The 14,619-nt window shown below is 43.8% G+C and overlaps 1 protein-coding gene across 14 annotated transcripts in view; it reads left to right on the top strand.

Annotated features, from left to right (window-relative positions):
- The window catches only part of VWA3B (von Willebrand factor A domain containing 3B), a 187,002-nt gene that overhangs the window by 25,011 nt on the left and 147,372 nt on the right, over positions 1-14,619 (top strand). For 13 of the 14 annotated variants that reach the window (XR_009600184.1, XR_009600183.1, XR_003588752.2 and 10 more), the window contains 4 exons: positions 1,133-1,383; positions 3,879-4,038; positions 8,412-8,581; positions 13,379-13,494. Coding sequence is in view for 10 of the 14 variants with exons in the window: in XM_060413952.1 (XP_060269935.1) it covers positions 1,133-1,383; positions 3,879-4,038; positions 8,412-8,581; positions 13,379-13,494 (697 nt within the window). In the remaining 4 variants the exon portion in view is untranslated. Of the gene's footprint in view, positions 1-1,132; positions 1,384-3,878; positions 4,039-8,411; positions 8,582-13,378; positions 13,495-14,619 lie in introns of those variants that run through there. The other variant, XM_027967081.2, reaches the window with a different exon arrangement.

Genomic DNA, 14,619 nt, shown 5'->3' with positions numbered 1-14,619 from the left:
TTTCTGTCTTTTTCATCATGGATTTTATTGATTTGGGCACTCTCTCTTTTTTTCTCTATGAGTCTGGCTCGAGGTTTGTCAGTTTTGTTTATCTTTTCGAAGAATCATCTCTTAGTTTCAGTGATATTTCCCATTGTTTCTGTAGTCTCTATCTCATTTATTTCTGCTCTGATCTTTGTAATTTCCTTCTTTCTACCAACTTTATGCTTTGTTTGCTCATCTTTATCTGGCTTCTTTAGGAATTTTTTTTTCCATCTGCCTTTGCTGATCTCTATTTTCTTTTACCTAATTTCCTCAGAGTACCCCTGAGCATTTTCAGAATTAAAAATGATTCTGTAACTGGAAAGGTTAAACACAATCTGGAAACTTTTTTTTTTTTCCAAAGAATGCTATATTTTTGTATAGATCTCATCATCATGTTTCCTTCTATGGGAAATTATCCAAGGATTTTTTATTTGTAAGTTTGGAAGACTTCTTCCTGGAATGTATGGGGTTTGGAGGATCATCTAAGAAACTGTTATTAATATACAGTTCTTGATGGCAAAGTCATAACTCAGTGGGCCCTATTGTTCCTGGCAGCACTGGGGTTCACATGACTTGTTTTGACTCAGCTCTGAAAAAGAACAAAACAACGCCCTTTACTGCAACACGGGTGTACCTAAAGACTGTTATACTGAGTGACGTTAAGTCAGACACAAAAAGACAAATATTGTATGATACTGCCTAATGTGGCATTTAAAAAAAGATACACATGTATTTATTTACAAAATGAAAGTAGAGTCACAGATGTGGAAAACAAATTTATGGTTACTGGGACATGGAGAGAATAAATTGGGAGATTGGGACTGACATATACACACTACCATATGTAAAATAGAAAACTATTTCTGTATAGCAAAGGGAACTCTACTCAATACTCTGTAGTGGCCTGTATGAGAAAATAATCTTTTTAAAAAAGAGTGGAGATATATATTATATATATATATAAAACTTATTCACTTTGCTGTACACCTGAAACCAACAAAACATTGTAAAAAAAAAAAAAAGCTATACTCCAGTAAATGATTTTTTAGAATGACTTGTTTTGGTATGCTTCTATTTATTTTATTTTGTTAATTTTATTCTCATTAAGCTGACAGCCAAATCAGAACTAATCTCTCAGTATATGGAACATTTAACACAAGCTGTGGAGAGCTACAAGCAGCGGATGGACTGGCTCACCAGCAACAGCCGGCAGATCTTTGGTGTCATCTTGGAGCAGTGCATCACCATAGTGCTGGATTTTGGTGGCATGCTGGAGGAGGAGCTTAATCTGTGCCGAGATGCTCTAACCATGGTCCTCCAGGAGCAAGTGGCTCACATAGCCAAGTTCAATGTCATATGGTGAGTTCCCATGGGAAAGGAGTATTTCCCTGAAACTTCATGAGTAATTTTCATGTATCTGGAGCTAACTAGCATCACTAACACAGTTAGCTCTGTGGATAGGGAAGAGCTATAAGCTTGTAATTTCTTAGACTTTATCATTCCAGCAAAACCCCACAGTGAGTCAGTATTAAAAACTTTTATCTATTTTATGCAGGGCATTAGAAGAGATTTTAAAACAGCCTTCTCTTCAGTGTGTGTCAAAGTCAAAATATAAGGGTATTTATTATATTGAATATATGTTTAAGGCCATACAATTCCTCCACACACTTTAGACTTTAGGTTTGATGATGAATTTCAGCATCACAAATTTTCACTGTTTTTCAGACTGAGTTTGCAGCTCAACTTGATTTCCTCTGTAAGCTGACCTCTCTTTTAATCAGAACAACAGGTGGCTGGCTTTATAGAAGTTCCCTTATTTCAGAGTCTTCACAATCAATTATTTACAGATTCTTGGATTCAAGAGAATTTGGACTTCAGTGCTGACTTCTCCTGTGGAACAGTTGCTCTGTCTTCTTGACAAAAGATACCTGGATGAGAAGGCCATTTTTCTGAGTCTTTCTTTTCTAAGTAAAATATTTTCAGCTAAAACAGATGACACCTTCGAAGATACTGCCTGATTGTGTTTGTTTTATCCTAGGTTCCTATTTCTATCACATAAATTATTGAAGGAATTAAGAGATTAAGTCTATAGTGCCTCAGCTTTCTTGGAAATATGTGCTATAGCATATATGCCACCTAGCCAGATCCTCTATGCAGAGGCCACACAGACACAGAGGTGAGGCAACCTAGGCCTCTGGAAGTATAGGCCAGGAGGGACAAATCAGGCTGATTCATTTAGTCTGGGATTCATATAATTCTTCCTATTACAAATTCATATATGATTCATGCTGCTGCTGCTGCTAAGTCGCTTCAGTCATGTCCGACTCTGTGCGACCCCATAGATGGCAGCCCACTAGGCTTCCCCATCCCTGGGATTCTCCAGGCAAGAACACTGGAGTGGGTTGCCATTTCCTTCTCCAATGCATGAAAGTGAGAAGTGAAAGGGAAGCCACTCAGTCATATCCAACTCTAGTGACCCCATGGACTGCAGCCAACCAGGCTCCTCCGTCCATGGGATTTTCCAGGCAAAAGTACTGGAGTGGGGTGCCATTGCCTTCTCCGTATGATTCATATAATTAATTTAATTATAAACACAGAGATGAACTCAAGTAGCTGTTGTTTTTTTTTGTGGGGGGGCAGATTTCCATCACATTTCCAGTCCCAAATTAAATGATTTAATCAAAAGTTTCAAGAATTTTAAAACTTACACTCTGATGAATTCAAAGCAATACTGTTTTTGATCCTAAAAAGGGTAACTGATAGGAATCTTTCAGAACAATGAAAACAATGTAATAGAAGAATTAGAAATAAAGTTGTGGAGTAACAAAATTGTTGCTGATTTGCAAATCTTAATGCTTATAAACTTACTACTCATAGAAGACAGTTGCAACTAAACCTGCCTATTTATGAAAATAACTTTCCTCAGTAAGTTTTTGACATTAAAATTTTTATGAAATACAGTTGATTTACAGTGTTATGTTAATTTCAGGAGTACAGCAAAGTAAGATTTACAGTGTTATGTTAATTTCAGGAGTATAGCAAAGTAATTCAGTTATAAAAATTTATACCTATTCTTTTTTAGGTTCTTTTCCATTGTAGATTATTACAAGATATTGAATATAGTTCCCTGTGTACTTTCCTCAATAATTTTAATGTACTTGGTAGTATTCAAATTTTTGAGATTTCTTAATTCTCAAAAGTGAAAAGTGAAAGTGAAAGTCGCTCAGTGTGTCTGACTTTGCGACCCAGGCCAGAATACTGTAGTGGGTAGCCTTCCCCTTCCCCAGGGGATCTTCCCAACCCGGGGTTCGAACTCAGGTCTCCCGCACTGCGGATTCTTTACCAGATGAGCCACAAGAGAAGCCCAAGAATACTGGAGTGGGTTGCCTATCCCTTCTCCAGGGGATCTTCCCAACCCAGAGATCGAACCCAGGTCTCCGGCATTGACCCAGAGATTGAACCCAGGTCTCCGGCATTGTGGTTGGGTTTACCAGCTGAGCTACACGGGAAGCCCAAGAATACTGGAGTGGGTAGCCTATCCCTTCTCCAGCAGATCTTCCCTACCCAGGAATCGAACTGGGGTCTCTTGCATTGCAGGCGGATTCTTTACCAACTGAGCAGGGAAGCCCTTCTATAAATGTTGTTTTTCCCAATCAGTACAGCTTATGGAAAGTCATGGTGCTTTGGGAACCTGCCTTAAATAGCTCACCTGTTTTCTCAGTAATTTTCAGAGGTCTGGGAGCTACATTTTCTTTCTAGTGACATTGGGTGCCTTGTTGCTTGTAGCTCTGAGACTGAGGGCTGACAGCTACCTTGACCACTGCCTGGTGACAGCCCCATGTAATTCCTTTCAGGGTTTCTCAAGAGCCTGTGAAATGGCAGGAAAACGCTGTTCCTGTGACAGCACCATCCATAGCTGCCGCCATCAGCTGGGTTGAGAAGTTGCCTTTTGAGCTGGCTTCAAGCCACACCAGCCGCCTGGAAGCTCTGCTGGAGGCGGGAAAGGATGAAGTGGTGAGTGTGCGTCTGTGTCTGGTCCCAGGTCACAAAAGTGGCTTTGAGCTTATTCCTTCACACCCAGTGTCCTCACACTGCCTCGCAGCTGAGCCGGAGCCCTTCCCGTTGCATCACACAGACACTGCCTCCTGGAATCCAGGAGCCCCAGAAGTCTTAATCCTGTTCGCCTTGGAATCTGGATCCAATTGAGAAATAGATGACAGGCCCCACATGGGGATCAGAAGAGCATATCTGGTGGTGCAGAGGTGGATCAGTCAAATCAGACTCTGCTCCCCGAGCCTGGCTGGGCTCCCCCTGCCAGCAGGGGATTGGTGCCACAAGGCACACCCTCCTTTAACTGCTGCTGGGAGAACCATGTGCTGCTCACAGTCTCTGAGCATCAAGAAAGGAAGGCAGTGAGGCCCTGATTGTGTATCTCTAATGCTTCAATTCCACTTTTCCACTTTTGCTCACCTGACAATTAGATAAACATGTCTCTTATGGGCTCTTATGGGTTCTTCCCTGGTGGCTCAGATGGTAAAGAATCTACCTGCAATGCAGGAGATCCAGGTTTGATCCTTGGGTTAGGAAGATACCCTGGGGAAGGGAATGGCAACACACTCCAGTGTTCTGGCTTGGAGAATCCCATGGACAGAGGAGCCAGCAGGCTACAGTCCATGGGGTTGCAAAAGGTTGGACATGAGTGAGTGACTAACACCTTTCTTTCTTATAAGAGGAGAAGTTATAAGACTCCTCATAGAACCCCAAGGATGAGGAAATAGGGTTTCCCCAACATCCATGCTTTGAGTCTTTTCCAGTTCCTCTTCTTCACAAATGGGTCCATCAGGTGCTTTCCAAGGTGAAGTGTATCCCTGCTGGTACATCATCTGTTTTCAGATGCTAATGCATTCACATATATTTTTTGATAGGGACCTTTGGGAAATAAAGCTTTACCTGGAAGATGTGATTAAATGGTGGTGGTTTGTCTCTTTTAGCCATTAGGGTGTGTATTTCTGTGAGTGACTATTAAGGACAGTGACAGGTTAGAGAGGACGTACTCTGAGCAGGTGAGGTCCTTAGGGCAGCCTCAACTTTCTAAGCGGGGCTCTGAGCCTCAACTTTCTGCTTTGTCTTGGGATACAGATGCTTAATCCTTACTAATTGATCCATATTAATTAATATTCATAATTAATTTCTGCTTCTACCCTGGAAGCATGGGGATTCTGTAGATTTCGAGCTTTACTCCATTGTATTAAGAAGTCATTTCTTGGGTGAGGCACCTTGAAAGGAGAGCCCTCAGTGGTCACCAGACTGTTTATTGATACTGAGGGTTGATAGTGTGAAATTGGAAACATACTGTTTATCTTTATAAAGTCAAAGGAACAAATGTTTTCCATTAAAGAAGAACAAAATACAAGCTACTTTGTTCTTTGGCCTTTCAAGTTTGCTTTAACATCTGTAAAATTTCAGATGTCTGGACGCTGTGATAAGCATCCCAGAACTGGAGTGTCTCCCCGGCTCTGGGACGCGCGTGTGCGTGTGCACACGGGTGCGCTCTTTCTCTGTCCCCCTGGCTACCCTGGCCATAGCTGGCTCTGGCGACCTGACCTGACAGCAAGATTTCCTGGTGATCTTGCCTTTCTGTTTTATGTCCCTCTGGTTTGTATGCCTCCTTTCTCTGGGGTTTTTCCCTAGCCCAGGAAATGTATAACAATATAGTGAGTTCCAGGGAAGTTCTGTGGAAGAGAAAGTACCAAGAAAGAAGTTTCCTTGCATTGGCCACCAAATGCCACATGAAAACTCTTGAGCAGAGACTATGGGGTGTGAAAGATGTGGAACGTATTCAGACTGGTGTTCTCCACTCAGAACTTGTATCTGGCTGTGGTCCTGAGGAGAGTGTTAGTAAATGCAACTGCCTCACATATAAAAATGCCATGCTCTATGTCTTAAGATGAGTAAAGAAAAGCATGCATGGTGACTTCCCTGGCAATCCAGTGATTAAGACTCTGAGCTTCCACTGCAGGGGACATGGGTTCAGTCCCTGGTTGGGGAAGATACTGCCAAGTGGTGTGTCAAAAAAACACCACCACCACCACCCTATAAATAGGATAAGACTTAAAAAAACAAATCTATTAAAAACTTCCCTGGCAGTCCAGTTGTTAAGACTCCACACTTCCAATGCAGGAGGTACAGGTTTGATCCCTGGTCAGGGAACTAGACCCTACATGCTGTGTCTAAAGATCCCACATGCCACAGCGAAGACCCAGTGCAGCCAAATAAGTAAATATTTTCTTTTATAAAATGAAAGAAAAGCAGTGTGAAGATAGTGGTCTTTGGGGAAGCATGTCCCCAGAACTCTGGAGCACGGATAACTGAGAGTTGACCGAAAACATAGGCAACTAAGAAGCTGAGCAAGAACCTTAGTGAATAGTGAATAACCCCATAGCCTTGATTAACGAACGAAAGCAAATCCTGACTCACTGCTGGCTATAGCAATTTCTAGTTGATGAAATCTTGAGGGGAAAAAATCTCTGTGTGAGGATTTCAGGTTCTTGGGTTATATCCAGAGCAAAGAAGCTATGTTTGCACTGCTCGAGGCAGAGATACAGGGTGTCGTAAGCTGTCAACAGAACAATGAGAGATATTTGTCCTCACCACTTTCCTGTTGATGTACCAAACCCTCGACTATACTCCCTGTGTCTGTTTTCCTGTCTTGAGCTTTGTGTGATTGTAGATCCCATGAGAGGATGAAGCTGTCCTCATGCTAAACGTGGGCACCAACACAGCTAGAAGACTGGTAACTGTGGCTCGGTGGAGCCTATTTCAGGTGTCTTATGTGAGCCTGGGGTGCTGCAGTCCGTGGAGTGGCAAAGAGATGGACTCGACTGAGAGACTGAACAACAGCAATGTAAAGTGACGTCTAACACCGTGAAGAGGGTGACAGAGAATGCGCTTTCTGGAAGAACAGTATTAGTTGTCTAATTAGGAATCTGAAGAACGCTTTCTTCCTCCTGTCAGTGTTTTAGTTCTTTTCAGGTGACTGACTGGGGGAAATAGACAACATTGATTCGTCTTTACCTCCCATGAGGTACTTTTAAAAGTCAGAGACTTTGTGATGAAGGGCCTGAGAGAGCGAGGGGTCAGATGGACTTTTTGTGCCCAGTTCGAGGAGGAGTGTGGTTGCAGTTAACGGGGCTCAGCTCCCAGTCTGGCCATCTCCTGACCCCCTGCCACCCTGTCCCCACCTGCCTCCTTAGGCACAGACTGTCCCCCCTTTGCTGCCACTGACTGGGCATTCTAAGCAGCTGGGAGCTGACCCTCTGCCCACCTGTCTCTGGGTCAGGTAGGCTTAAGTCCCAGCTTTGAAGTCGAGGTGAAGTAACTGACTATCTGCCTTCAGCTAACCCGGGATGGGGGATGTGTAATTAGAGGCTCCTGAATCCTGAAGGGCTGGTGACATCTGTTTATCCCTTACAACAGAACACATGTGCTGGAGGTTCTGGCCAGGTTATAAGTAGAGAATCACTTAGGGTGTTTGGTGGGGTTAGGTTTAGATGATGTGCGTTCCTGGCCCTCCCTGTGGTTTTTTGCTTCCTGAGATTTATATACATGAGTAAATGTAAGTCATCATGTTTCAGCTCTATCATGAAGCCAATTGCATAAGCTCCTTTTCACAGTGAAGAAACTGAACTTACACCACTTTCCCAAGGTTACGGAACTCAATAGTGGCAGAGGAGACCCTTAGAGCAGTGTGGTTAAGGGTGGGGCAGGACCACTGCTTGGGGCCCTGTGGATGGGTCGATGTCTGTAAGTTATGCAGGGACCACTTTGTCATTGTCTCCTTTCTGGGTGAGGTATGCATCTCCCAGATCCTTGGTTTAAGCTTAGGATGTGTGTGTGTGTCTCCCCAGGTATCTGTCCCCTGAGGTGAGACCAGAGGGTGAACCAGCTGGGAATATGCCCTCCTCCCCACACACAGCCTCAGGCTGAGGATGCCTGAGTTTGCACTGTAGAATTCTGGCACCAACATGGGGAATTGCTAATAAGCTTCCTGCTCCCAGTTTTATGCCAATACTTCTTCATTCCTGGACTTGAAAATAGCCACTCCTGACCTCATAACGTATTTGTGGGCTCAGAAGAAGCTTTTCTCCAAATCTGCCAGTCATATCCTTTCCATGTAAAGCCTGAGACTTCTTGGCACCAGGCCTTGAATATCTCACTTCTTGACTTTGGCCCCCACGCATCCTCAAGAAACGTTGAGGAGTGCTGCTCTTCTTTCTGCCCATTTATTTTTTTAAAGAGGCAGTTTTATAGAGATTATATGGCCCATGAGTCTGATTCAAGGATAGGGTGTGTCAGGGAAGTAAACCGATGGCACCACTGTTTTGCAGATTGAATCCATTTACTACTTCGTGGTGGGAGACGTTCCCGAGGAATCCAAGGAGCTTCTCCTTCAGCAGGCTTTGGAGATCCCCTGTCCTGTCTGCACGGTGTCCTTCAATGCCAGAGGACAGGGCACCATAGCCTTCCTGAAGGACTTGAGTGCCAAGACCTTCGGCAGGTAGGCCAAAAACAGGCTCCAGGGAGACTGAGTGAACTGGCTGCTTGCGTGAAGTCAGCGATGGGTCTTGATTCCGAGTGGTTTTCATGACCAATCAGTTGCTATGGGATTTCCCTGGTGCTCCAGTAGTAAAGAAACCACCTGCCAACGAAGAGGACAAGGGTTAAGTCCCTGGTCTGGAAAGATTCCACGTGCTGCAGAGCAACTAAGCCCACAAGCCACAACTCCTGAGCCTCCAAGTGTAGAGCTCATGCCCCAAAACAAGAGATGTCACCACAATGAGAAGCCCACACACAGCAACGAGGACCCAGTGCGGCCAAAAAATTGGTTTCTCTGATCTTCTCTCTCCAGGCGCGTTTTGTCTCCATTCCCCTTTGCACCTGTGTTGTTGTTCAGTCGCTCAGTTGTGTCCTGCTCTTTGCTAACCCATGGACTGCAGCATACTAGGCTTCCCTGTCCTTCACCGTCTCCTGGAGTTTGCTCAAACTCATGTCCATTGAGTCAGTGATGCCATCCAACAATCTCATTCTCTGTCACTCCCTTCTCCTCCTGCCCTCAATCTTTCCCAGAATCAGATTCTTTTCCAATGAATCAGCTCTTTGCATCAAGTGGCCAGAGTATTGGAGTTTCAGCTTCAGCATCACTCCTTCCAGTAAATATTCAGGGTTGATTTCCTTTAGGATTGACTGGTTTGATCTCCTTGCTGTCCAAGGGACTCCCAGATGTCTTCTCCAGCACCAAAAATTGAAAGCATCAATTCTTCAGTGCTCAGCCTCCTTTATGGTCCAACTCTTACGTCCATACATGACTACTGTAAAAAACCATGGCTTTGACTATATGGACCTTTGGCTGAAAAATGATGTCTTTGCTTTTTAATACACTGTCTTGGTTTGTCATAGTTTTTCTTCCAAGGACAAGTATCTTCCTAATTTCATGGTTGTAATCACCATCTGCTGTGATTTTGGAGCCCAAGAAAATAAAACCTGCCAGTGTTTCCATTGTTTTCCCATCTATTTGCCATGAAGTAATGGGACTGGATGCCATGATCTTAGTTTTTTAACTGTTGAATTTTAAGCCAACTTTTACACCCTCCTCTTTCACCTTCATCAAGAGACTCTTTAGTTCCTCTTCACTTTCTGCTATTAGGGTGATGCCATCTGCATGTCTGAGGTTATTGATATTTCTCCTGGCAATCTTGATTCCAGCTTGTGCTTCATCCAGTCTGGCATCTCACATGATGTTCACTCTGCATATAAGTTAAATAAGCAAGGTAACAATATACAACCTTGATGTACTGCTTTCCCAATTTTGGACCAGTTTGTTGTTCCATGTCCGGTTCTAACTGTTGCTTCTTGACCTACTTATAGGCTTTTCAGGAGGCAGGTAAGATGGTCTGGTATTCCCATCTCTTTAAGAATTTTCCACAGTTTGTTGTGACTCATATGGTCAAAGGCTTTAGTATAGTCAATGAAGCAGATTGTTTTGGGAATTCTCTTGCTTTTTTATGATCCAGTGGATGTTGGCAATTTGATCTCTCGTTCCTCTGCTTTTTCTAAATCTAGCTTGTACCTCTGGAAGTTCTTGATTCGTGTACTGTTGAAGCCTAGCTTAAAGGATTTTGAGCATTATCTTGCTAGCATGTGAGATGAGCGCAATTGTGCAGTAGTTTGAACATTCTTTGGCATTGTCCTTTGGGATTAGAATGAAAACTGACCTTTTCTAGTCCTGTGGCCACTGCTGAGTTTTCCAAATTTTCTGCTGCATATTGAGTGCAGCACTTTCACAGCTTCATCTTTTAGGATTCGAAGTAGCTCACCTGGAATTCCATCACCTCCACTAGCTTTGTTCGTACTAATCCTTCCTATTTATACAGTTCATGGTGTTTTCATTGCAGGTATACTGGGGTGGTTTGCCATTCCCTCCTCCAGTGGATGGATCATGTTTTGTCAGAACTGTCCACTATGATCCATCCATCTTGGGTGGCCCTGCACACCATGGCTCATTGCTTCATTAAGTTATGCAAGCCCCTTCACCACAACAAGGCAGTGATCCGTGAAGGGGATCATAAAAAACTGGAAAACTCTTAAAGAGATGGGAATACCAGACCACCTGACCTGCCTCCTGAGAAACCTGTATACAGGTCAAGAGGCAACAGTTAGAACTATACTTGGAACAACAGACTGGTTCCAAATTGGGGAAGAGTATGTCGAGTATTGTCACCCTACTTATTTAACTTATATGCAGAGGACATCATGTGAAATGCCAAGCTGGATGAAGCACAAGCTGGAATCAAGATTGCTGGCAGAAAAAGCAATAACTTCAGATATTCATATGATACCACCCTTTTGGCAGAAAGTGAAAAACTAAAAAGCCTTTTCATGAAAGTGAAAGAGAGAGTGAAAGAGTTGGCTTGAAACTCAACATTCAGGAAATTAAGATCATGGCATCCAGTCCCATCACTTCATGGCAAATAGATGGGGAACAGTGGAAACAGTGACAGACTTCATTTTCTCGGGCTCCAAAATCACAGCAGATGGTGAATGCAGCCATGAAATTAAAAGATGCTTGCTCCTTGGAAGAAAAGCTATGACCAGCCTAGACAGCATATTAAAAAGCAGAGACATTATTTTGCCAACAAAGTTCCATCTAGTCAAAACTATGGTTTTCCCAGTAGTCATGTTATGGATGTGAGAGTTGAACCATAAAGAAAGCCGAGCACTGAAGAATTGTTGCTTTTGAACTGTGGTATTGGAGAAGAGTCTTGAGAGTCCGTTGGACCGCAAGGAGATCCAACCAGTCCATCCTAAAGGAGATCAGTCCTGAATATTCATTGGAAGGACTGATGCTAAAGCTGAAATTCCAGTACTTTGGCCACCTGATGCATAGAACTGATTCATTGGAAAAGACCCTGATGCTGGAAAAGATTGAAGGCAGGAGAGAAGGGGATGACAAAGGATGAGATGGCTGGATGGCATCACCAACTCAATGGACATGAATTTGAGTAAGCTCTAGGAGTTGGCAATGGACAGGGAAGCCTGGTGTGCTGTGGTCCATGGGGTCACGAAGAATCAGACACGAGTGAGCAACTGAACTGAACTGAACTGATGGTTGTGAGAACTGGACCATAAAGAAGTCAGAATGCTGAAGAATTGTTGCTTTTGAACTGTGGTTTTGGAGGAGACTGTTAAGAATCCCGTGGGCAGCAAGGAGGTCAGACCAGTGAATCCTAAAGGAAATCAACTCTGAATATTCACTGGAAGGATTGATGCTGAAGTAGAAGCTCTAATACTTTGGCCACCTGATGTGAAGAGCTGATCTTGATGTTGGGAAAGATTGAAGGCAGAAGGAGAAGAGGGCAGCAGGGGATTAGATGTTTGGATGGCATCACCAATGCAGTGGACATGAACTTGCGCATACTCTGGGAGATAGTGGGAGACAGGGAAGCCTGGCACGCTGCAGTCCATGGGCTTGCAAAACATCAGACACAACTTGGTGAGTGAACAACAACAATGCTTCCTAAGGCCCACTTGACTTTACAGTCCAGGGTGTCTGACTCTCATGGAGTGATCAAACCATCATGGTTATCCAGGTCATTAAGACCTTTTTTTGTACAGTTTTGTGTATTCTTGCCACCTCTTCTTAGTATCTTCTGCTTCTGTTAGTTTCATACCATTTCTGTCCTTTATTGTGCCCATCTTTGCATGAAATGTTCCCTTGATATCTCTTGATATTTTCTTGAAGAGATCTCCAGTGTTTCCAGTTCTATTGTTTTCCTCTGTTTCTTTGCATTATTCACTTAAGAAGTCTTTTTTCCTCTCCTTGCTATTCTTTGGAACTCTGCATTCAGTTGGATATATCTTCCCCTGTATCCTTTGCCTATAAGTGGTGTCATACAATGTTTGTCTTTCTGATTTATTTCATTTCATATGATAACCTCTAGGTCCATCCATGGTGCTGTGCATGGCATTGTTTCATGCTTCCTGTGGTTGAATAATATTCCATTGTATATAGGTGCCACATCTTGTTTATTCATTCATCTATTGATGGACACCTAGGTTGCTTCCATGTCTTGGCTAGGGTAAATAGTGCACCATGAACATTGGTACACAGGTGCTTTTTGAGCTTTAAGCTACATGGAACTGCCCCAGGGACCTTGTTAAAGTGCAAGTTCTGACTCAGTGAATCCAGGTGGGGCCCAGGAATGTGCATCCCGAGCCAGCTCCCAGGTGCTGCTGCTGCTCCTGGGACCTCACTTAGAGACAGGCCTTAAAAACTCGCCCACACTGACTTCTTTTCATTAGTCCTTATGCTCAGGTCCTGGGGGCAGTGTGTGTTTGCTGAGTTAAAGCTGACTGAAGCCCATCAGCAGCCCATCAGGTGAGCCAATAATGCCTGTTATCACCAAATTTCAACACTGAGCCCTCAGGACTGTGGGGACTGTCTGGCCCCTCATTAGCTTCTTGGCTATCAAAATGGTGTTGACATGATGGAATCCTGGGAACAAAAGAATAAATCTCAGCACAGGGTATCATTTTTCCAGGATCAGTAAATACCGTTTGGTTGAGCTAAGTGTCCTCTAATGAACGGAAGAGTCATCAGTTAAAATCCCAATGGCTTCTCAATTCTCTGTTCTGTTCTGCCTTCCTGTCTTGTTTGTGGGAATTGACAAGGTACAGGGGAAAGCAGTGAATACTTGGAAGATGCTTAGCACCACAGAAGAGCAAATTCACAGCCTTGGGATAATGAATAGACATGTGCACTTACTATCCTAATGTGGTAAATCTCTTCCTATTTCAGATTCCATGCATTTGCAGAGAGAACAGAGTGCGTAGAATTTCCTGCCTTTCCCATTAAGGATGGTGACAGTGTGATTACTTGGAATTCAAGGAAACTGAAAGGAAAACTCCCTCCAGGTATCTGGGGTCAAAAAGAAGTGTGTACTTTATGTCTTAATAACTCCAGATGATTCCTAGCCTTGAAAAATAAAGCACGAGGGAGAGAGACTAACCGTATCTTTTGTATTATTCATGTGGTACAAGGGCAGAGTTCATAGATGTTAATGGAGCATTTGGCAGCCTGGCAACCAGGCATAAGTGTATTTATTACCTGAGGAAGTAGCCTCAGTGAGATGTGTTTCCTAACTTGGGAAACTTCTAGAGACATGGCCCCAGGCGTGTCAGTGCAGTCTTCATTCTTGGACAGGCAGAGTGCTCTGTGGCCCAGGTTGTCTGGAAGCTATAATGAGGATGCCTGCACTTCTTGTGGGTTTTCTGCTGCCTCCCCCTCAGGGCTGGCAGTGCTGCTAGCTGTACATGCTGGATGATCCTGCCTCTTGTGAGGGCCAAGGGCATACAGGAAACTCTGGAGGCTGAATGAACTTCCTCTTTCATTCAAAAGATGTGATCAGAGAGTTTAATAGGCATTGAGAACAAGCTCAGGAAATAAGTGAGAAATAGTACTGTGATTCAGGAATCCAGTTCTAGAAGCTTCCTCCGAAAGCAGGAGATGGGAGTTTCTTTGGGGAGCTGATGAAATTACTAAGCTCGAAATACACTGAGTAAACACCACCGAGAGGAGTGGAGCAGGGAAGGCAGCTCCTGTGGGAATGTGAGATGACCCAGCACAGAGGGCATTAGAAGTCTGAGAAAGCCTATCCCGACCCCTATTTTCCCGCTCATTTATAATAATCATCAGAAAGATTTCTAACTTCAAACAGCCAGGAACTATTCTTTGGGGGTAGTTTGGGGCTGGGGAAGAAGTGCAGGGTACACATGTTTGCAAGTTTCCTCTGTTTACATAACAGTGTTGCAGAGGCTCCAGAGAGAAGGGCTCTGGGACTGCGTTGGAGCCACTTGCCTTCGCAGCTCGGGAGTTGACACACACTTTGTGAGTTCAGATTCTGGGTTGCTCCAGAGCAGGGAAGTTTCCAGTTGAGCTCATCAGGGTCACTGCTTTGGGTCACTTACACCTTTGCTCTGATGGTGAGGTGGACATCTCCAGGGAACTTGAGAAAACATCAGTTGATAAGCAAGATTGAT

Source organism: Ovis aries, chromosome 3 (genome assembly GCF_016772045.2).
Source record: "Ovis aries strain OAR_USU_Benz2616 breed Rambouillet chromosome 3, ARS-UI_Ramb_v3.0, whole genome shotgun sequence".
Classification (NCBI taxonomy): Eukaryota; Metazoa; Chordata; class Mammalia; order Artiodactyla; family Bovidae; genus Ovis; species Ovis aries.
Note: the sequence above shows the minus strand (reverse complement) of the source record. Positions and strands in the feature narration are given on the sequence as shown.